The sequence below is a fragment of the Staurois parvus genome, unplaced genomic scaffold (genome assembly GCF_062004578.1).
Source record: "Staurois parvus isolate SC_StPar_1 unplaced genomic scaffold, SC_StPar_1.0 ptg000322l, whole genome shotgun sequence".
NCBI lineage: Eukaryota > Metazoa > Chordata > Amphibia > Anura > Ranidae > Staurois > Staurois parvus.
Window position 1 is genome coordinate 1 of NW_028318118.1, and position 22,984 is coordinate 22,984.

General features: G+C 43.6%; 1 protein-coding gene across 1 annotated transcript in view; it reads left to right on the forward strand.

The window, feature by feature from the left end:
- Nucleotides 1–492: 492 nt before the first annotated feature.
- Nucleotides 493–22,984, forward strand: part of SORL1 (sortilin related receptor 1) — a 102,802-nt gene continuing 80,310 nt past the window's right edge. The window contains exons 1-9 of the mRNA XM_089683814.1: nt 493–563; nt 4,991–4,994; nt 5,063–5,179; nt 11,839–11,964; nt 13,841–14,002; nt 16,146–16,213; nt 19,153–19,333; nt 21,877–21,978; nt 22,075–22,241. Of these exons, the coding sequence (XP_089539940.1) occupies nt 493–563; nt 4,991–4,994; nt 5,063–5,179; nt 11,839–11,964; nt 13,841–14,002; nt 16,146–16,213; nt 19,153–19,333; nt 21,877–21,978; nt 22,075–22,241 (998 nt within the window). The remainder of the gene's footprint in view (nt 564–4,990; nt 4,995–5,062; nt 5,180–11,838; nt 11,965–13,840; nt 14,003–16,145; nt 16,214–19,152; nt 19,334–21,876; nt 21,979–22,074; nt 22,242–22,984) is intronic.

The following is a 22,984-nucleotide window of genomic DNA, read 5'->3' on the forward strand; positions in this document are numbered from 1 at the left end:
GGGAGAAAAGATTAGATGATGCTGGATGTCCTCCAGCAAGGAACGAGGCTGGCTCAGTGTGCAGTGAAGTCAGATTAAAGCAGACCTTCACCCTCCTGCGACATTCTCCTCCCGTCCACCCCCCTGGTCATTTTGTTTTTTGTTTTTTTTTATATACTTTTTTTTTTTCTTCATTGAAAAGCTAGGTCTGCCCCCCAACTTCCAGAATTGGCCTAGACGAATGACATGCAGTCCCATTCAGTAAGAAGAAGGGGGGTGGGTCCAGGGGCGGACTGACCATTTGGAAACTCGGGCACTGCCCGAGGGCCCGGGGTCAGTAGGGGGCCCCATGAGATGCCCCTGATACCTTTTTTCATAGGCTTTTTTGAGTTTGGGCAAGGACACGGGCCCCATGATCCCCTATTACCCGGGGGCCCCATGAGTTGTCAGTCCGCCCCTGGGTGGGTCTAGTGGTGCCTGCAACCCAGAAGAGCCTGCGCTGTCACAGGCAACATGGCAATGCTGGACCCCAGCAGAGACCCCAGAGAGGATCCCAGCAGCTCAACATTGGATCTGCTGGCTAGGTGAGTATCTGTGCAGAAGACAGTAAAAGTTTAGCGGGGGGGAGGGGGGGTGCTGAGGTTCCTCTAAGTCAGTAGTTCTCAACCTGTGGGTCGCGACCCCTTTGGGGGTCGAACGACCCTTTCACAGGGGTCACCTAAGACCATCAGGAAAACACATATTTCCGATGTGTAGAGAGCAGCTACTGTGTAGAAAGCAGCAGTATTGGAGGTAAAACGACACTCGTGAATTATAATTACTGGGTAAATAATTTTATGGTTGGGGGTCACCACAACATGAGGAACTGTATGAAAGGGTCGCAGCATTAGGAAGGTTGAGAACCACTGCTCTAAGTAATTTCAATCCAGGAGAGGAGCCTGTACAACTGTGCAAGACTGAAGGGGAAGCTGGAGTTGGTATTCTGACAGGTCCTCTTTATTAGCCTAGTAATGATTTGCAGAGGGCGGAGTTCATCTTCTCTAATGTCTGCCTTGCAGTGTTTTTGGTATATTTTCCGGAAAATGAATGTGTGCTGAGAGATCGCCTGTGGCTGTACGCAATGGTGTGTTGTCGCCAGCTCTGCGACTGAACGGACCGGTTCTGCCCGTTACTCACCTCTATTTTATCACTGTTGCTTTATCTGCTATGTTCATGGATACATACCTCCAACCCAGAGCGCCTGACTGCGAAGATGCTTAAAGCAACTCCGTCACTAAAATCAAACTAGTAATATAGGTCACAGCTCAACACCAAGAAAACCACTAAATACATAGATTGGATGAAATCATACATACTGCTTCCCTGCAGAATGAATTGTATTTCTGTCCATCCAGTCCTGAGATTTATACAGCTCTGCCACACTGATTTTTTTTAGAAAGCATGTCAGGAGGAACTTTGGCTGATTGCAGGTTCTAGAAGGCTTTTGCTGAGATTGTGATCAACAACTCACCATGGGTTCAGCTCTTGTACCTTTTATTGCCATAATGGACCACAGCAATTGTTACATTACCTCCTTTATTTGGCGATAACTATGTCATTACTTGAGTAATAAAGTTATTACATGCGTTTTACGTTTGAAAAACTAGACTTTCTTTTATTGTAATTACTTTATTTTTATAGGGCATCTATAGACTAAGAATGCAGGTTTTTTTTTCTACCATTGTTTTCATTATTTTTGTTTTTATTTTATTGTAATTTAAAAGTATACATTTTATCCGATCATTTGTCACCTATAAAATGGCACTGAGCCCGGGTTCACACTGATGCGGTCTGGAATTTGCAGCGTTTTCTGTGCAAATTCTGAAACCGCATCAGAATCGCACCCCGTTCATGCGAATTGCTGTGGAAGTGTGTTAACCTGTTAGCGCCGGTGCCTCCCGGCCCTTTAAGAGTTTCAGAAGCCAGGAGATGGGTGGGGTTTTAGGGTCACGTGATTCGCAGTCACATGATCGAAAAAAGGTCCCAATCAAAAGGGGAGATCGGGACATTTCTGTGAGTCACGGACATATGTGCTTGGAGCGTGCAGGGCATGCGCTCTCAGCACATATGTATTTTCTAATTGCACGCAAATATGCTGGCGCTTGGTGTCAAGGACCAGACACCGAGAGGCTGCGTATTTGAATGCGATTGGGGTCAAAGGGTTAAGTTAACACCCCAAAATCGGTACGCAAAACGCAATCCGATGTGCAGAATCGGATCGCATATGTATGAATACCCATGTGATCTGATTCTAGCGCAGACCAAAAAAAGGGTCCTGCACATTTTTGGTGTGGTGCGATTTGACTCGTACAAAATGTATGGCTCCAATCGCACCGCACACAAATCACATGTGATTTGCACAAGAATTCGGTGTGGTTCCTGTGCGAATCACATGCGATATACCGCAACACATGTATGTGAACCCAGGCTAAAGTGATATTTCTGGTGCAGAGCATGGCAGGATTAATTACAAATGAATACACAAACCTAAAGTAGTAGTAAATGCTGTGCGTTAACACACAAACATTCCCTAGTAAAGTACATGTTACAATTCTTAGGCCTTCCAGCCTTGCTGCTAGTTTCAGTTGTCAGTGCTGCTTCTCTGAACTTCCAGTCTTCACAGGATGGAGCAGTGGACAGTGCAGTCTCCAATCCATCTGTTGGCAAAGGGAAGGGGGAAGGAGGGAGGAGCAAGGGAGTTCTTTGCCATTCTAGGCTATGGGGCTATGTGTTTCTATTGAAGAACACAGTGTAAGAAGACAGAAATCCTAGCTCCTGTGTACAATTGTGGCTCCATAAGATGCTGCAAAAGAAATTAGCCACCCTGTAACTGGAAACCTGGGAAGCGTTCTTACCCTCAGCTTAAAGTGGTGTAAACCCTTACCTGTACCCTGTGGAATGACTGGCCTCAGGTGATACACAGATGAAAGAAATCCTCCTACGTAAGTTGTTCCTGTCTATCTACAGCCACCTGTCCCTTACATTCATTCAAAGTGCATAATTTACACAGGATCTCTCCGCTTTAACAAAAAAAGGGGGTGGAGAGCAGAAGTTAAATTACGGAGGAGAGCTCTGAGAACTGATTGGAGGGAATGGACACACAGCTCACAGGAACAGAGCTGAGGCCGTGAATCATAGGCTGTGCCCTCCCCTGTCACCATTTTTCTCTTGGTGTCAGGAAAACTCATCAGAAGTGATTCTTGCTGATAGCAGAGGAACGAGGCAGAGGACATAAATGACACTTAATGCTCTTAATTGAGACAAGTACACACTATAGAAGGATATGCTTTGTTTATATTTCGTGTCTGAGTTTACAGCTACTGTAACCGCCTCCCGCCTGCCATATAAGGAAATGGTGGGCAGCGGCTCTCTCGGTCATATGATGTCCTCCCACTCCAGCTGCGCATGCGTGCCCTGCTGATCATTGGTCCACTGTCCCTGTGATACAGTGGATCACTGATTGCAGTAAACAGCTGATGACGTAGGCTTTACCATGTGACCACCTGTGTCCAATCACAGCTGATCGCATGTAAGTAGGAAATGCCGGTTATCAGCAGTCCTCTCCTTATACTGACAACATGTGAGGAGAGTAAAGCCTGTAAGCAGCATTCCTCAGAGGGAACATCTACACTGATCATCAGTGCCTTGATCTGTGTAGCCCCATCAGTACCACATATTGGTGCCCATCAATGGTGCCTATCAGTGCCATATGAGTGCTGCCTTTCAGTGCCCACCAGTGATGGCTGTCAATGCCCACCAGTGCCGCCTATCAGTGCCCATCACTGCAGCCTCATTAGCACACTTCAGTGAAGGAGAAAAATTACTTATTTACAAATTTTTTAACTGGAAATTTCTTTTTTTTTTTTTAAGTTTAGCAAAAAATAAAAACCAAGGGGTGATTAAATACCACCAAAAGAAAGCTCTATCTGTTTCAAAAAATATATAAAAAGTTTGTTTGTGTACAGTGTTGCATGACCGCACAATTGTCATTCAAAGTGCGATAGCACTGAAAATTGACCTAGGCAGGAAGGAGGTAAAAGTGCCCAGTGATTAATTAGAAACATAGGCAAGGAATAAAAGATGAAGAAGCTGCATACCCAGTGAAGAAGTCAGCTGCAGAAAGTACTTTAAAGTGGCGCTCCACCCAAAAGGGGAAGTTCTGCTTTATTGCTTTTTCCCCCGCTCCCCATTAAGGATTGGCACCTTTGGGGAGTGGGTACCCAAATTTGACAGGTACCCTAGGCGATCAGAAGCAGAAGTTGTCATCAACTCCTAACCCCCCCCCCCCCCCCCATCCCCGTAGTCTTCTGGGACACGTGACAGATCCCAGAAGACTACGGGGCCCTTCACAAAGCACCGCACTTGCACAGTGGGCACCCGCCTGTGAAGCCGCAAGCTGTCACAGCCGGGTGCCCACACTAAAGATGCTGACGCCGGGGAGAGAAGACAGCCGGTGAAACCAGCCGTGGTGAGGACACCGCTGGACCAAGGGACAGGGTCAGTGGCTGTATTTTAAAAGTCAGCAGCTACAGTTTTTGTAGCTGTTGCATTTTTTTTTTTCTTTTTTTCAGCTGGAACTCCGCTTTTAATATCACTTTACCTTTTGTAGGTTTCTTAATATCATGCAGATCAAAACTCACACCTTTGATCTACATTACATATGGTTACCATCTAGGAACTACACTGTTACACTATATTAGTGTCATTTTACACAGGAGAAACTGCATTTTGACAGCTGCTCCTACTGTGGTATACAAAGTAATTCTGCCTGTGATGTTGACAGCAGGTAATAGTTGTGGGGGGAGTGACTGCAGGGGGAGAAGAGGGGCACTTGGGTGTCAGAGATGCATCCTAGTAACTTTGCAGTGTTTTGGGATTTATCTTTCACACTCAAAAGCCTCAAGTAGATCAGGGCCAGTCATTTCTTGGCCAGACGGTTGACAGCATTTTTAATATTTTCTCTTACATATAGGAATGTACTCTGTTACTAATGGGGAGAGTCCTGTCACACAATAACACCAAGCCTCTTCTGTCCTCCTTTCAGGTCAGCCTCAATGACTCTCACAATCAAATCGTTGTCCACTGGGCCGGTGAGCAAAGTAACGTCATCCTGGGACTGACCAGAGACAGCCTGGGCTCAGGGGGCACGAAAAACAGCAATGTAAGTAAATTTTTTTTTTTTTTTCCTTTTTGGACTCGCCATTTATTGGAGGAGTCGGGAGTGTGCACTGACTATAGCAGGTTGGATTTTCACAACATTGCTACTTTACTGCAACAGAGCCATGCCTGCGTGCAATCATGTCCTTGTAGTAAGTCTGTTGCTGCGTCTGATGCAGAACACACCCAGCGCTATGTAAGGAGCATTGAGCAAACACCTTGGTTCCACAGCTCTTCATGGCAAGAGCTTCAAAGTACATTATTATTATTATACAGGATTTATATAGCGCCAACAGTTTGCGCAGCGCTTTACAATATAATGGGAGACAGTACAATTACAATACATTTCAGTACAGTAGGAATAGGAGGGCCTGGCTCGTGGAGCTTACAATCTAAATGGCCCATAATTCCTGGAGAGTCAAATACAGAGACCCGCGTGAAATGCAGTGACATTGGCAGTTGATGGAGGCCCAAGAGCAAATCCCTACCCATGGGAGCATAAATGTATTTAAACCACCACGTCCATGTCATAAGAAATACCTTAGGGTGTCCACACATCATTTATGCGGCTTCTTCAGGCAACAAGTGACTTGACTCCTGCAGTCATGGCCTCTGGCCTGCCGGCACCTACCTCTTAAGTCTCCTTAGGCTCCATGTACACGGGACACTTCTGAACGATGGAAATTGACTGCTGGAATACGTAGGTTAAAAAAACGTCTGTTTGCATACTGCTTTTTATGAGCGTTTGCGTTTAGAAGCGTTTTTTTATAGATCACCTCAGGAGACCTTCCAAAATGCCCAGAATGCACTGAAAAACCGTAAAAAATTAACATTTTGAGAGAAATAGAGCAGAAGCAGAGAGAGCAGTATTTGTTGAGATTAGCTTTTTTTTTTTTTTTTTTTTTTTTTTTGTGGTGTTTGGATGTGTTCCAGCTCATTTCTGTGCAGAAATTATTGCAGCAGTGTCTAACATATTTTCTTTCATGCGAAACCTCAAAGTATGGTGTACCAGGCCTGTTATGTTCTGCAAAAGACTTGAGACTGGGGCGGAGGTTCACCTTCCAGCAGGACAACAACCTGAAACATCCAGCCAGAGCTACAATGGAATGGTTTAGATCAAAGCATATTCATGTGTTAGACAGTCACAGTCCAGACCTAAATCCAATTGAAAATCTGTGGCAAGACTTGAAAATTGCTGTTCACAGACGCTCTCCATCCAATCTGACAGAGCTTGAGCGATTCTGCAAAGAGGAATGGGCAGAAATGTCCCTCTCTAGATGTGCAAAGCTGGTAGAGACATCCCCAAAAGACCTGCAGGTATAATTGCAGTGAAAGGGGGACCTACAAAGTATTGACTCCGGGGGGCTGAATACAAATGGACGGCACACTTTTCACAGATTTATTTGTAAAAAAATGTTAAATCATTTTTCTTCCACTTCACAATTATGTGCCACTTTGTGTTGGTCGATCACATAAAATGCCAATAAAATAAATTTCCGTTTTTGGTTGTAACATGACAAAATGTGGAAAATTTCAAGGGGTATGAATACTTTTTTCAAGGTACTGTATATTGGATGTCTGTACCCTAAAATAACTTCAGAATTTTTAACCATTTTTTTTAACCATTCTTTAAAAAAAAAAAAAAAAAAAAAAAAAGATTGTCACAGCAAGTAGATACACAGCATATCAAGTCTTACAATCACATGCGTCAGTGAAGTGATGACAAATGTCTAAATTTTCCATAAGTGATGCTTGCAAAGTCCCTGGAGGATATCGGTTTAGAGATAACTGTGAAAAAATTGCTGTAGAATTATTGCTCTCACTTCAGTGTAGATCGCACTCCATTAGCTTTTTCTCCAGCCAGAGCAGAAACTGGAAGGGACCTTTTTTTTTTAGAATTTGCTTTCTGGATCTCATTAGGTGGGGGAATAGAGCAAATGGAAATCTGCAGGTCTCTCTCCTCTCTACCTAGTGATGACAGCCCCATGTCTTCCGATGTGAGTGTGGAGCCCTCAAAATATGGTGGAGGGTGTGTGCGTGGCCCCAAATGCTCTCTGGGGGGGGATGTGGAAATGATCTGACAGCTCTACAGCTCCCTACCTGATTGCTTACAGCTGACAGGCGGCATGGCAGATTTAGAGACTTTGGGGTTGATTTAGTAAAACTGGAGAATACAAAATCTGGTGCAGCTGTGCACGGTAGCCAATCCGCTTCTAATTTCAGCTTTTTTCAATTAAGCTTTGACAATAAGCCTGGGTTCACATATGTGGGGCAGTATATCGCATTCCTGCACCAATCACATGTGATTTGTGTGCGGTGCTATTGGAACCATTTATTATTATACAGGATTTATATAGCGCCAACAGTTTGCGCAGCGCTGTACAATATAAGGGAGACAGTACAATTACAATACATTTCAGTACAGAAGGAATAGGAGGGCCTGGCTCATGGAGCTTACAATCTAAAGGAAGGGGGAGGTGATACAAAAGGTAAAAGCTGCGGGGGATGATCTGGCGGAGGTGATTCAAGTACAGTTCTTAGGTGGAGGTGGGGTAGGCTTCCCTGAAGTGAGTTTTCAAAGATCACTTAAAGGCAGACAGGGTGGGGGCTGACCAGACATGCTGTGGTAGGGAGTTCCAGAGGATGGGAGAGGCTCTGGAGAAGTCATGGAGGCGGGCGTGGGAGGAGGTGATGAGGGAGCTAGAGAGGAGGATATCATGGGAGGAGCGGAGTGGTCGATTTGGGCAGTATCTGTGGATGAGGTTGGTGATGTAGCTAGGGGCTGTGTTGTGGATGGCTTTGTAAGCTGTGGTTAGTATTTTTGAATTTTATACGTTGGGTTAGCAGAAGCCAATGGAGGGATTGGCAGAGAGGGGCAGCAGTCACTGATCGGTTGGTAAGGTGTATGAGTCTAGCAGCAGCATTCATAACAGACTGAAGGGGGGATAGTCTGTGTAACGTTAGACCCGTGAGGAGGGAGTTGCAGTAATCAAGGTGGGATATAACCAAGGTGTGGATAAGTTGTTTTTTGGTGTCATTAGTCAGGAAGGGGCGGATTTTGGAAATGTTTCGGAGGCAGGATTTAGCCAGTGAGTGGATGTGGGGCCCAAAGGAGAGGTCAGAGTCTAGGATTACGCCTAGCACCCTGGCATGAGGGGAAGGACCAATGGTTGTGCTGCTCAACTTAATGGTAAAGTCATGAGTTTCGGGATGTTGTTAATTTAACAGACACACCTGCAGCAGTTCACATGAATGGGGTGCAATTCTGATGCAGTGTGGAATTCGCACTGAAAATTCGGTGCGGTGTGCGAATTCCGCACCGCATCAGTTTTGAACCAAGGCTAAAACTGATTGGTTTCTGTGGAGAGCTGCACCAGATTTTGCACCCTCTAGTTTAACTTCATTTTCTGTAAATAAAAAAAAAAACAAAAAAACCCTGCCACCACCGACTTATGCCATACTTCGATGGCAGGGAAAGGGTGAAGGCACCCCAGAAGGAAGGGACTAAGTCCACAATGTCAGCGATAACGGAAATCTAAAATTTGCTGGTGTATTAGCCCTTGGATAGCTTTAGTTAGTTTGTTTTGTTTGGTTGTCATATCCATTGTGTGTTTGCATATTTTACTTCAACAAACAGAAGGAATTTCTGCCCCCAGCCCCCACCTTGGTTTCCCAGCCAGCATTTCTTTAATGTCTTCCTTGTTGGCTATGTAGATGAGAGCGCTCTGTCTGTGTGGGTTCTGTATGGCAGATGGCTCCGCACGGTGCTGATTCTTATGAAGCTATCACTCGTCTAGTCTGCAGACTGACGCATGGAGACTTTCCAGCAAGTTCTACTCTGCAGCCTGGGTGTTGGTGGTGCTTGCTTCAAGTAGATGTAAACCCATTCACTAAAATCTCATAGAAGCTTTCTCATTTAAATATTTCAAAAGTTGAGTCATTTTATATCTCTAGCCTTTCATGTTAATAATTGCTGTTGACTGCCATTAACACTTTTGCTGTCCTTTTTTTTTTTTTTTTTTTTTTTTTTTTTTTTTTTTTTTTGCACATTTTTATTTTTAACCATAATTTTAAAGTTTCTAAAAATTACTTAAAACCCCCAAACCTAATATATTTTCTGAAAGCAGAGATGCTGGAGAAGACGATGGTGGTAGTGACAATTGTTTGTGGCATGATATCATCTCAAGGGTCTATCAAATGCAAAATTCAGCTAAAATATTTAGAGGACAAATGCAATATATTGCTTTTTTTTTTTTTTTTTTTGGTTTGTTTTTTTTTTCCTTTCTTGTTGAAATAGCTGAATAAATGGATACTGAACATGCTAAGAAGCTGCCCAAGTTCAGCCAGCAGGGAAGAGCAGCAGATTATTATTATTCCCTCCTAGATTGTAAGCTCGAAAGAGCAGGGCCCTCAATCCCCTCATGTTTTGCATTGTATTGGTATTGTTCTGTCACATGTTCTGTCCCCCTTTGTATTGTACAGCGCTGAGCGAACTATTGGCGCTTTATAAATACTGTAGAATAATAATAATATACAGTATTTATATAACGTCAAAGGGTTTGCTCAGCGCTGTACAATAGCGGGGGGGGGGGGGGCAGAGGGACAGAACGTGACAAAACAGTACAATACACGAGGGGTTCGATTATGGCACAAGGGTACTGGTGGCAGCTTACTGGGGAATGTTTGGCCTGTCTGACCTTTTTTGTTTTAATAATGAAGGGGGGGGGGGGGGGCTTTTGCTTGTTTGGTGCATGCTCTGCTTGGCCTTGCACCCTGCAGCACACAAAAAAAAACAAAAAACTGAGGCCCTCTGTGTAATGTGGTCCTTGCCTCTAACCTATCCCATCTTGTCATATACAGTCAGGCCCATAAATATTGGGACATCGACACAATTCTAACATTTTTGGCTCTATATACCACCACAATGGATTTGAAATGAAACGAACAAGATGTGCGTTAACTGCAGACTGTCAGCTTTAATTTGAGGGTATTTACATCCAAATCAGGTGAACGGTGTAGAAATTACAACAGTTTGCATATGTGCCTCCCACTTGTTAAAGGACCAAAAGTAATGGGACGATTGGCTTCTCAGCTGTTCCATGGCCAGGTGTGTGTTATTCCCTCATTATCCCAATTACAATGAGCAGATAAAAGGTCCAGAGTTCATTTCAAGTGTGCTATTTGCATTTGGAATCTGTTGCTGTCAACTCTCAAGATGAGATCCAAACAGCTGTCACTATCAGTGACGCAAGCCATCATTAGGCTGAAAAAACAAAACAAACCCATCAGAGAGATAGCAAAAACATTAGGCGTGGCCAAAACAACTGTTTGGAACATTCTTAAAAAGAAGGAACTCACCGGTAAGCTCAGCAACACCAAAAGACCCGGAAGACCACAGAAAACAACTGTGGTGGATGACCGAAGAATTCTTTCCCTGGTGAAGAAAACACCCTTCACAACAGTTGGCCAGATCAAGAACACTCTCCAGGAGGTAGGTGTATGTGTGTCAAAGTCAACAATCAAGAGAAGACTTCACCAGAGTGAATACAGAGGGTTCACCACACGATGTAAACCATTGGTGAGCCTCAAAAACAGGAAGGCCAGATTAGAGTTTGCCAAACAACATCTAAAAAAGCCTTCACAGTTCTGGAACAACATCCTATGGACAGATGAGACCAAGATCAACTTGTACCAGAGTGATGGGAAGAGAAGAGTATGGAGAAGGAAAGGAACTGCTCATGATCCTAAGCATAGCACCTCATCAGTGAAGCATGGTGGTGGTAGTGTCATGGCGTGGGCATGTATGGCTGCCAATGGACCTGGTTCTCTTGTATTTATTGATGATGTGACTGCTGACAAAAGCAGCAGGATGAATTCTGAAGTGTTTCGGGCAATATTATCTGCTCATATTCAGCCAAATGCTTCACAACTCATTGGACGCCGCTTCACAGTGCAGATGGACAATGACCCAAAGCAGACTGCAAAAGCAACCAAAGAGTTTTTTAAGGGAAAGAAGTGGAATGTTATGCAATGGCCAAGTCAATCACCTGACCTGAATCCAATTTGAGCATGCATTTCACTTGCTGAAGACAAAACTGAAGGGAACATGCCCCAAGAACAAGCAGGAACTGAAGACCGTTGCAGTAGAGGCCTGGCAGAGCATCACCAGGGATGAAACCCAGCGTCTGGTGATGTCTATGCATTCCAGACTTCAGGCTGTAATTGACTGCAAAGGATTTGCAACCAAGTATTAAAAAGTGAAAGTTTGATTTATGATTATTATTCTGTCCCATTACTTTTGGTTCCTTAACAAGTGGGAGGCACATATGCAAACTGTTGTAATTCCTACACCGTTCACCTGATGTGGATGTAAATACCCTCAAATTAAAGCTGACAGTCTGCAGTTAAAGCACATCTTGTTTGTTTCATTTCAAATCCATTGTGGTGGTGTATAGAGCCAAAAATGTTAGAATTGTGTCAATGTCCCAATATTTATGGACCTGACTGTATATTGCAATCAATAAATTAATGACTGATTATGCCTGGAGATGGCACATTCCTCCTTAAACCTCCTCCTGTGAGTGTTCTCTAACACTTGTCTGTTTAAAGCAGTGGGGAAATATGGATATAAGTAGTAAATCTTCATATTGCCTTCCCTTGTAGGTCTACGTCTCCTATGACTATGGGAAAAGCTTTAACAGAATATCAGAGAAATTCCGCCATGCAAATGGAAACGGCGATGTCGCCACCATGGAGCAGTTCTTCCACAGCCCGGCAGACAACAAGAGGGTGAGCATTGCTGCCTATGTGGTTCACGCCGTCTATTTTTATAGCCATAGCTAACAGTTCTGTAATTGCTGCAAGCAGAGGTGACAGGCACTTTCCGGGAACAAAGAAATGTGATAATTAGGTGTGTTAAAGGGAACCTGTCACCATGAAAGGGTTATCCAAGTAGCACAGGTCACTGATTATTTGACTGCTTGCTGGAGCTCTGGCGCTCAAACCATCTCGAACATTATGTACCTCTAAAATTTGCATCCTAGGATGGGAAAGGGGTGCCGGGGCTTTGAATTGCAACTCCATCAACTTTTGTCTATTTACTGATCATTATTAGGATCGCAGCTGAACTTGATTTCAATGTGACATATTGGCCAAGGTTAGCTAAAATAAAGTTCACTTTTAAAGCTAGAATCCTCTTTCTAGCTGTGTTATGGCTTTGTTTATAAAAAAAAATGCTGTGTTATGGCTTTGTTTATAAAAAAAAATGCAATTGCCATATATATCAGCACTTGATCACATGGCTTTGTTTTATAAACAAAGGTTTACAGTTATCCTAAAAGGAGATATGGCAAAGATTAACAGTTTTTGGTACAATAATTTTTATTATAATAGAGGATTGATATAGCGGCAAACATTTGCTCACCGCTTTTATATAATAAAGGGAGATAGTACAGCTATACAATAGAATGCAAGGCAAGAGCTTTAGGAGCTCATGAGCACTTACAATCTCTACAGGGAAGGACAAGTGATACAAAAGGTAGTAACTATTAGGATGAGTTGTTGGAGAAAGTAAAATGTACTTGTTTGTTTGAGGCGGAATAGGCAAGCCTGAAGATATGAGTAAAATATGACAGAAAATCTCCTTTAACTCTCAGGAGCCATTTAAAGCCCTGTCCACCTCCAAAAACTACCTTCATGATGGAAGGTACAGCAAATTTTAACGTGAACTTTTGCAACTGTATGTTACTGCGACTAGTGCAGGAATGCTCAACCCGTAGCCCTCTGATGTGGCCAGCGACCTCAAACCAGGGAATCGCACATGCCCATGGCTCTGGAATGGTGGGTAAGCAACTCCAGATTGCAATCAAGGGGTTAATCCCTGTCCCAGAGCATCAGCGCGCAGGAAGCCGGCGCCAGCAGCCAAGGAGGCAATCGGCCGCAGAGAAGTCGCATAAGTCGATGATGCTCTCTGTAGCGCTTGCTCCTGTCCCAAGTGGAGTGACACCAAGTGCATGAAGCCCGGGACCTTTTTAGCAGCCTGGAGAGTGCCAGCAGAAGCTGAAAGAGGAAAAGGTCCGTTTATTAAACTTCACATACACTGCACTTTTGCAATGGGTATATTCTCACTTTTAAAAAAGGGTTTTTAGGCTGCTTTTGCACTGATCTGGAAGGGCGGTGCACCTGTGGCTTTTCTGCATGTTAGCTGCACTGAGCCATAGACCTAGATATCCTGCAGGGCTGGTTGGTGCTCTTTCTGAAAGCACATGAAATTTCATGAATGCAGGCGTTTTGGTGCACTTTCAGAAAGGTGCACTACACCCGCAAGATGTAATGGAATTCTAGGGCCCAGTGCAGCTAACCCGCAGGAAAGTGGCAGGTGCACTATGCTGTACCCCGCGGTGCAGTTAAACCGCAGCACATCAGTGTGAAAGCAGCCTTATAGGGGGCTCAGGACAGCAAGAGCTCATTTACATTTGCACTGCAATTGTTTGTTTTTTTTTTTCTCCCGCTTTAAAATCAACTTTCGAATTGCCTTCAATTCATTTTTTCAAAATGGAGAATGTCTCCAAAGTGTTATGATTTTGCTGAATTATTTTGTGAAACCTTTCTAACCATCCCTAGTCAATGACCACATGTGATCTGACCAGTCTCTTTTTTGTTTTAGTACATCTTTGTTGATGCCGATGCTTCGTACCTTTGGATCACTATGGACTTCTGTGTTACGATCCGGGGCTTCTCTGTACCCTTCAAACCTACAGAGCTTCTCCTCCACAGCACAGACCCCAACCTGGTTCTGGGATATGACAAATCTCACCCCAACAAACAGGTAAGACATCGGCCGCTCTGAGATTTCCTGCTAATTAGTTGGATTATTACTGTGAACAGTTCTTCTTTTGTTCTCATGTCACTGGAATTCCTGGGTGACTGTGTACTTGTGAAGCTTTTAATCTCCCATTTCTGTAATCATAGAGGTGATTAAGCGCTTTCTGGGTGAAACCTGTCCGAGTGAGTGGCTTGGTCTGGGCAGATCTTTGTGATCTTGTCTCGGAACCATACATACAGGTCTTGCTCACGCCCATGATAGGCTGGGGAATATTGGCTATGGGATGTATAGTGTGCACATGATCGTCAATTAATGTGCACTGATCATACCAAACAAACGGAAGAGAAGGGGGAAAGGAAAGGTTTTAGAGTTCAGAGAACATTACAAGAAGGAAGAAAAACACGGTTCATGAAAAATAGATTCCAGGTACATTAATGGATGTGTATGGATTATTCTAGTAGAATATTGTTTAGTGTCACTTTAAGGATTCCAAATCCAATTAGTTCTTAAAGCTCCTCTCTAGGCTCTTTATTTATTTTAGCTATATGCTTTTCAAACTATAATCTAGTGATATGTAAATCCTCTCTACCTTGCTTAGAATCTGAAATTTTTTGGCCCGTGATGTCACCAGCCACAGCCATATTCTCCCTGTACAGGGTAGGAGGGTTCAGGAGCGCTGCCTCTGTCACTTTCATATTGTACGTGGAGAGCGCTGCAGAACTGCAATGCCCATGATGCTAACGTATTCACTAGCATGTGTGGGTGGGCTGTGGGCAGGGGCCATCAGAATGTATTGGGTAGAGCAATGAGATTTTGTATTTTGAGGGATGCGAAAACAGATCAGCTTTCATACCTGGCAGATCCTTCAGTGGCAGTGAGGTTGATTGGTAGAGAGAGACACAAGGTAAGGGTGGGGGTGTGGCTGTGTGGTAGTGGGAAGAGATGGGTGGAGCTGGGCGTAGTCATGTGGACAGAAGATGCCTAATGTTTCCAAACACTCATGTGGACAGAAGACTCCTAATGTTTCCAAACACAGCAACAAATCAGATCTCTTCTAAGGGCCCTTTCACATGGCAGGTCCGATCAGCTCCGCCTGTCAATTTTTCAGGCAGACCTAATGGTCTGTTCATTCCTACGAACTGGTGGGTGTTAATGGACTTGTGTCTGTTTACATTCACCTACTTCCAGATCCCAATTGCTCCGAAAAAAAAAAAAAAAAAAAACAGAAGGGGATCCGTCCACTTTCATTTAGGTGGATCAGGTCCGGAGGGTGGTCAAGTGTAAGCGGACAATGGAGTCCATTTATACCCAGCTGCCCATAGAGGAGAGTGGGCTCTCTGTGTCTGCTCTGCATAAACTGAGCAGACAGAGATGTCATCTGCCCTCTCTGCTCTGATCAACAGGGGATCTGTGAGTGGATCCCCTGCTGATCTGGACTGAGTTCACCCTGTCTGAAAGGGGTTGATGTCTACTACAGGGTGTTTTGGGGACCGGTCATCCTTCTAAATATAGAGCAGGAACTGGTGACCGGCCCCCTGGACAGGATATTCAGGCAAACTTCTGGAGAGGATTGATCAAGCACAGCTCAGATTGGTATTCTACTCATTACATATGTAAAAAACTTTTTAGCTTGGAGATCAGCTTAAGGGCCCATTCACACTATATGCTTTGGACTGTGCTGGGCAGCCCCAACGCATAAACAAGGCAATTTGCTTTGAGTTTTGTGTTTAGCTGACACCAATGTAAGAAAAATGTAGCACAATACAGTTTTTTTTTTTTTTTTTTTTTTTTTTTCTTTTCTTTCTTTTTTTCCTTTTCCTTTTCTTTCCCTCCAGCCTTCTGTGTAAAATGATAAAACTACCACTGTGACAAGTTGAGGGGGGAGAAGCACGGTGCAAAGCATTTGACACAGTTGCACCACTTCCTTTACAGCACACAACAGCCATTGTTGTGACCAGGCTCTTGAAGTTATACCTGTCCGGTACATTGTAACAAGAACTGAGTATACTGCCAAAGTGCAGCACGGTAGAGTCCCTGGTAATACCCTGATAATCTTTCCACTAATTTTGTGTATCCCAGAGAGCCCCTGGAACACAAGTGTATACTATACACAAAACCTCGACCTTCTTTCTCTCCTTTTTTACAGCTGTGGAAGTCAGAGGATTTCGGTCAGACGTGGATAATGATCCAGGAACACGTGAAGTCTTTTTTCTGGTAGGTAGGGTGAGCATGCCAACATGACTAAGTCTTCCTCTGAGCACGCTGACTAAAGCAGGAGTGCAGGCAAACAGAAAAACAAACTGCTTTTTTTACGTTTATTCATTGCTGAAATTTTTTTTTTTTACTAAATACTAGCAGAAAACTCTAAATGTTTTTTTTTTCTTTACAAGAATTTTATTAAATAGAAAACATGAGTATCCAGGATGGGTAAAGAGGCCCCACAAAAGTAGTGTAAAATAGATAAAATGTAAGCAGTAGAGATCTGAACACGTAGACCTTTAGTAAGCTGGAATATTTCTATGGTTGGCTAACTTGTATAGATGTACTGTGATGAGGACAATTGGGGGTACCAAGGGGCAAAAGGTGTATCCAGAAGGCAAAGGTCATAGCCTATCCAGGAATATTGTTAGGTATACGGGTAGATGCATTCTTGCGAGGCTCTGGTTAACTAGGGCAATAGGCAGGAAGAGAAGAATTGTCTCAATGCGAGGTTACAAATGTATGTAGAAGAATAGTACAATTGTCTATGAAAGAGAAGATGAAAAATGAGGACAAAAGTGAAAGGGGGGGGGGGGGGGGGAGGAAGAAATAGGGTAAGCAAGAAGGTAAGGTGGCGAGTAGAGAAGAGGTGGGAAGGGAAGCCCTTAGAAGGTGAATGGAGGGGGATGAAAGGATCAAAAGAGTGGGGGGGGGACCCAGGGGATATGAGAGTAAGGGCTCATGTACTTAAGCTCCCTCTGAAAAGCGATAAATCACAGACCACTCTTCAGAAAGTGAAACTCGATAGGTAGTGAGGAGGCATTATGTCGGTTACATTGCAAAAAAAAAACAAAAAAACAGCATGAATTGCACACCATTATGAGGTGTTTGAGGCAAGGCTGCATTCAGTACTACAGGCCAGATGTGAGGGGGATGGAGGGATACATTTTGCCACGCCATGTGTACAAGGGGCACTGTGTGTAATGGCTGCAATTATGATTTGTTTATTTAACCATTCCATGACCAGGGTTTTTTTTTTTTTTTGGAAGCTTAAATGCCTAGATCAGGTCTAGCAGCATTGATGTGCATCAGTTAGTTTCATTAAACCCACGTGGATAAAAAAATATATATCTTGCACTATACTTCGTTTCTTTCTGGCTTGCTGTCCCCTTTGTGGGTGCAGGCTGTCATTTCTGCAAACCCAACCATTTCAATCTGTGCCTGTGATTTCCTGCAATAGGATGGCTATGATGCTTTGGGCCCCTGGAGCCCCAGCACAGCCACCTTTTTACATGCGGGCTTCCAGCTGGGACTTGTGCAAATGCTTCATAGCAGGCAGATCCCAAGCCCTATATACGAAGTTACTCTCCTGCCCTGCCCCCAGGCTTTGATTAAAAATGACTCTTGTGCCCTGCAAATTAAGCAACACCCCTGACCCTCCTCCCAGGCTTTGATTAAAAGTAGCTTTGGTGCTTTTTCAGAAACATAACCATGATCTTCCGGTGATGTAATCAGTGTGTGCTCACCTATGAGAAGTTTAGGGCAGTGCCTTTAAGAAGGGCTGAGCAGTGCGTTGTTGTAAACGTAAAAACAAGTGTTTTATGCCAAAGGAAGGCCGACAGGCCTATAAGCAAAACTGAAAACGTTATTCTGGGTTTAATACTACTTTAAAGCGGAGTTCCACCTGGAAAAGAAAATAAGTCAGCAGCTACAAAAACATTAGCTGCTGACATTTAAAATACAGACACTTACCTGTCCCTCAGTCCAGCGGTGTCCTCACAATCACTGGTTTCACCGGCCATCTTCTCTCCCTGGCGCCGGCATTTTTAGTGTGGGCACCCGGCTGTGACAGCTTGCGGCTTCACAGCCAGGTGCCCACTCCGCATGCGTGAGAAAAGCCGTGCTTTGTGAATGGTCCTTTAGTCTTCTGGGACCTGTCACGTGTCCCAGAAGACTACGGGGAGGGAGGGGGGGGGGGGGACAACGTCCGCTTCTGATCGCCTAGCCTAGGCCAGTGGTCGGCAAGCCGCCGTCTGCGAGCCACATGCGGCTCTTTACACACTCTAATGCGGCTCTTCTGTGTGCCGGGGGCGCCCGCTCCCCTCCCTCCTCTCGGGCGGCTGCCCCAAAAGTCAGGACTCTGCAGCTAGCCCAGCAATGGGCAAACTATGGCCCGCGGGCCGTATACGGCCCGGGGGACCTTTTTAATCCGGCCCGCGGAACGTGGCAAACATTGGCTGTCGGGATGTAGGCGGGGCAGCGTGACTAACTCCTCTCCTCTCACAGTCCGCCCTGAAGACCGGAACGGCGCGGGAACACGGCGAGAGGAACGCGCGGAGCAAAGGTAAGTGAATTGACACTATAGGGGGGATGGATTACTATAGGGGGGATGGATTACTATAGGGGGGATGGATTACTATAGGGGGGATGTATTACTATATGGGGGATGTATTTTCAGTTTTAAAAATGTGGCTCTCAAAATAAATTTCAATCGTGGTTTTGGCGAGATTTGGCTCAGTTGAAAAAAAAGGTTGCCCACCACTGGCCTAGGCGATCGCAGAGGAAGTGGGAGCTGGTACCTGTCAAATTCGGGTACCCCCCCATGCTCCCCAAAAGTGCCAATCCTTAATGGGGAGCGGGGGACAAAGGCTTAAAGCGAACCTTCCCCTTTTGGGTGGAGCTTCACTTTAACTTGACAATACCTGAATTTTTTTTTTGAGTGACAAGAGATCAGAGAACTAGGAATACACAAATTATCAGACATTCCTAGTTCTCTCCTGCAGGATTCAATAACCTTTTTGTAGGGAATGGGGCATTTTTTAAAATTTGGACTTATAAATCATGTTTTGGTCACAAGAGGGTTAATAACTTTATTGCTATTTCAGCAACCCTTTTTTACTGTTACACTCTTGTTAGATTGATCTGTATTTTTTTTTTTTTTTTTTTCCAATAAGGGGCTTTGCTCCACTGGACAAACCAAACACAGTTTATGTCGAACGGCATGAGCCCCGTGGCACCTCCATTGTCCTCCGCAGCACTGACTACTTCCAGTCTCGTGACAACTCTGAGATAATAATCGAGAATGTGGACGGCTTTCAGGTTCGGGAAAATTACATGTTCGCAACAAAGACCGTGGTGAGTGTTTTGATACACAGAAAAAGTTTGTTGTCAAGGGACAAATATACATCTTTATGTAATACTGTCCAAATAATGCATTATAATCCAGTCTGTGCTTTGCAAAAGCATTGACACTCTAATGGCTGTCCATTAATTGGCCGAAATCGTGGAAGCTGAGTAAAGAGTATATTGCTTCTCTTTTCACATGATGTTGATGTTATCTGTACTTGTTTCCCTGTAAACCCACATCCTCTTTCACCTCCCTATTTGCTTCTTAAAATTGGTCTGTGTAGAAGGCAGACAGACACTGAAATCAGAACAGCAGTGGATTTTAGCTCTTTAACCCCTTCAACTACAAGTTCAACTACAGGCTTTTTTTTTTTTTTTTTTTTTATTTTTCCACTGGAGTTTTAAAAAAGCAAAAAAAGAGCTCTAGCTGCAGTATTCAACGTTTTAATCTGGAGATGTCCCACAAACTACCGCCTTTTTTGACACAGGATGCCCTTAACCCCCTTAGTGACTAAGAATAAAACCAATCTATATGCCTAGACACAATTTTGCAACTTTGACATGCATTAATAAAGCCATACATATCCTTACAACTACTTTGTGTATCCAGGTGATTATATCTTGTGTTTTTCAGGACAAATTTGGCTTTCTTTTGGTGGTAAATGGTAACAGATATCGCATGGTTTTTCCTTTTTTTTTTTTTTTTTTTTTTTTTTTCTTCCCTCAAGGCAAAAAGGAACCCTAAAAAAAAAACTAAACAAAAAAAAAACTTTTTACTGCAGCTGTATATTTATTGCTACTACTATAACCTATCACCACAGAACAATTGCAGTGATATCACATGTGTAATATGTGATACGTTTTTTTTTTTAACCTACCTAAAGCATACTGACGCTATTTTTTTTTTTTTTCCTCCTCCCAAATCCTGCTCAAAATTTTAGATCATGACCTTTGAATCTGACCTTGACCTTTTGCTTGACCCTATCATTACTGACCTTGATCTAGGGTTTTTTTTTTTTTACATATTTTTGTTTACATTCTCCCTGCAAAGAAACATTGTTTCTCTCCCCCATTCAGAGAGAGAAAATGCAGGGTCAGGCTGTAGAGTGACTGATAATTGTGATAGCCAATTGGAGGCCATCGCAATGATCAGGTGACCTGGAACCAGGAGTCCCAGGTCTCGATTGTTAGTATGGGACCCGGGCATCCTGGTGACAACCCTGTACCTGTGCTGGGAGCGCCCCACAGGAAACAAAGCCCATACAAAGAAAGAAAGCATTGCATGAATGAGTTGTTTCCACCATGGCCACAGAACACAATGATTACTGCCAGCAGCTATATCCACCGGCAGTAATCAAATGTAAAAAATCTGACAGGCTGGTTACATCCACGTTTATCAATGGATTGACTTGGGTACAATCAGCATGCCCATGGATGGATCAGATCTCATCCGGTCCCTGCTGAACCTGCTGCATTTCGATCCAGGTATGGCTGGTTTTTAGCCTTTTAGTTTAAATAATGGCCATTGCCCAGGAAAGACTGTGGCAGGCCATATTGGTGCACCTTACAGCATTCTTGCAATTTTAAATCATGATTTTACTAAAATAGAACCATCCCTTTAAAAGTACAGGCTCTGAAACTGTGTCTTTGTCCTGCTTTCTCTACCAAGTGGTTTGTTGACTTTGACAATCATGGAGGGTGGGAGTTTAGACTTCATTGGTTTATTGTATGTTCCAGATCATTGACTCACTAGTGAGAAGGATCGGGATGGCAGCCCCAGAACCTGCACCTTTAAAAATGAGTCAGCAATGGCAGCTTTTATTGTCCTTCTCATATGTTTGCTTTAAGATTCAGTCCAGCGATTTTTCTTTTTATTGAATGTTTACAAAAAGTCCATTGTGTATTCAGAGTCCATATGTTATGTCTTTAACCACAAAGCAGTTTCCATCTGTTTGTATCTCTGGCTGCAGTATGGGATTATGGGTAATTAAACAGAGTTTTTTCTCTTTGAATTTTTTTTACTATATTTTTGGTTTAACCTGTCTGTCTGGGCAAAATAAAAAAAAAAAAAAACCCAAAACATACTTTTCAATATATGCATGCTTCTCCCATCTTTTTTTTTTTTCCTTAAAAATGCAGCAGCTACAGAAAAATTGTCTGCCGTTGCCAGAATTCCCGTGAGCGTCTGACTTCCTATAATGAGCTGACAACACTGTCTCTGCTGGATTGAAATCCCAAGCAGTGTTGTCAGCTCTGCCCAGTTCTCCCCTGCTGTACTACAGAACACCTTCCCCTCTCCAAGGGAAATGTCTCTTCTGTAGGGCTGACAACACAATTTGGATTTTCAGTGCAGCTGCAAAGAAGTTGTCGGCTCACTACAGGAAGTTAGGTGCTCGCTGGATTTCTGCCAGACCAGCAGGTAATTTTTTCTGTACCTGGATAAATGTGCGTGCCTTGCAGGGATGAAGAGTGTTTTTTGTTTTTTGCCAAGACATACATGGTTTATAGCTGTATATACTGCATATCTAACCATCTTCGTTCCGTTCTTTCAGCATCTATTGGGCAGCAAAGACCCCTTCTCGGTGCAGTTATGGGTTTCTTATAACCGCAAGCCAATGAGATCAGCACAGTTTGTTACCCGCCATCCAATTGTGGTGAGTGTTGTCATGTGATTGCTGATTTCAGCCACAATGTTCAGTGCAGGTGGACAGTTTTTCTCTTAATGGTTGAATTGGGAATTTTCATGGCAGGAATATTACATTACGGATGCCTCGGAGGATCAGGTGTTTGTGTGCGTCAAGCACAGCAACAATGTGACAAACCTGTACATATCAGAGGTGGAGGGCCTGCGCTTTTCTCTTTCACTGGAGAATGTGATCTACATCAATCCTGGAGCAGGGAAGGAGACTCTGGCCAGGTAATGAAGATGTTCTTTTATAACTTTAGATACAAACTTCTCAACCTTTAATTATAGTTCTGCCATTGTAGTAAGGAGGGAGAAGCTTTGCCACAACTGATTTTTGTCCCCAGTAGAGTTCCCCTTTACCCCAGCTTCTGTGTTGAACAGAATAGCTCTTCCGAATGGTAAAGGAAAATGATTATAATGCCTAATAATTTAATGGCATTGCTTAGTTTTTATATGCTGGTGTTAGGTTCTTTATACAGTATAGCAGGTTTGCTTGCTAGAATGAATTTGCAGAAAGACGTTTATTGCAACAAATTTATGTTCTCCAGATGCTTAGTACATCTTGTGGAACATATAGACAAGTAGCCTTCTTGCCCTACAATGAGGTGTTTGAGAGTCTTGAGATTGGTGAAACTGATCATTTATGTTGTGTCAGAACACTTTTTTAATGTCTTTTAATTTAAAGTGTAACTTAACTCAGAAAATAAAGTTCTACTGTTTCGCTATGGCTCTTCAACCAATAAGCAAATTTATAAGTTTTGTAGTTGGGAGGAAAGGGGTGAATACTGTTCTGTTCTCGTTTTTTTTTTTTTTTTTTCTCTTCTTTCCCCCCCCCACTTACACTTCCTCAATCCTTGCCTAGGCGAAGATAATAGCCCCGTCCCTCCTGCAGCCCCCAGGACACACCACAAGTCCCAGGAGGCTGCAGGAACATCCACAGAATCGCGCACAAGCTTGCATATGCACAGTGGAGA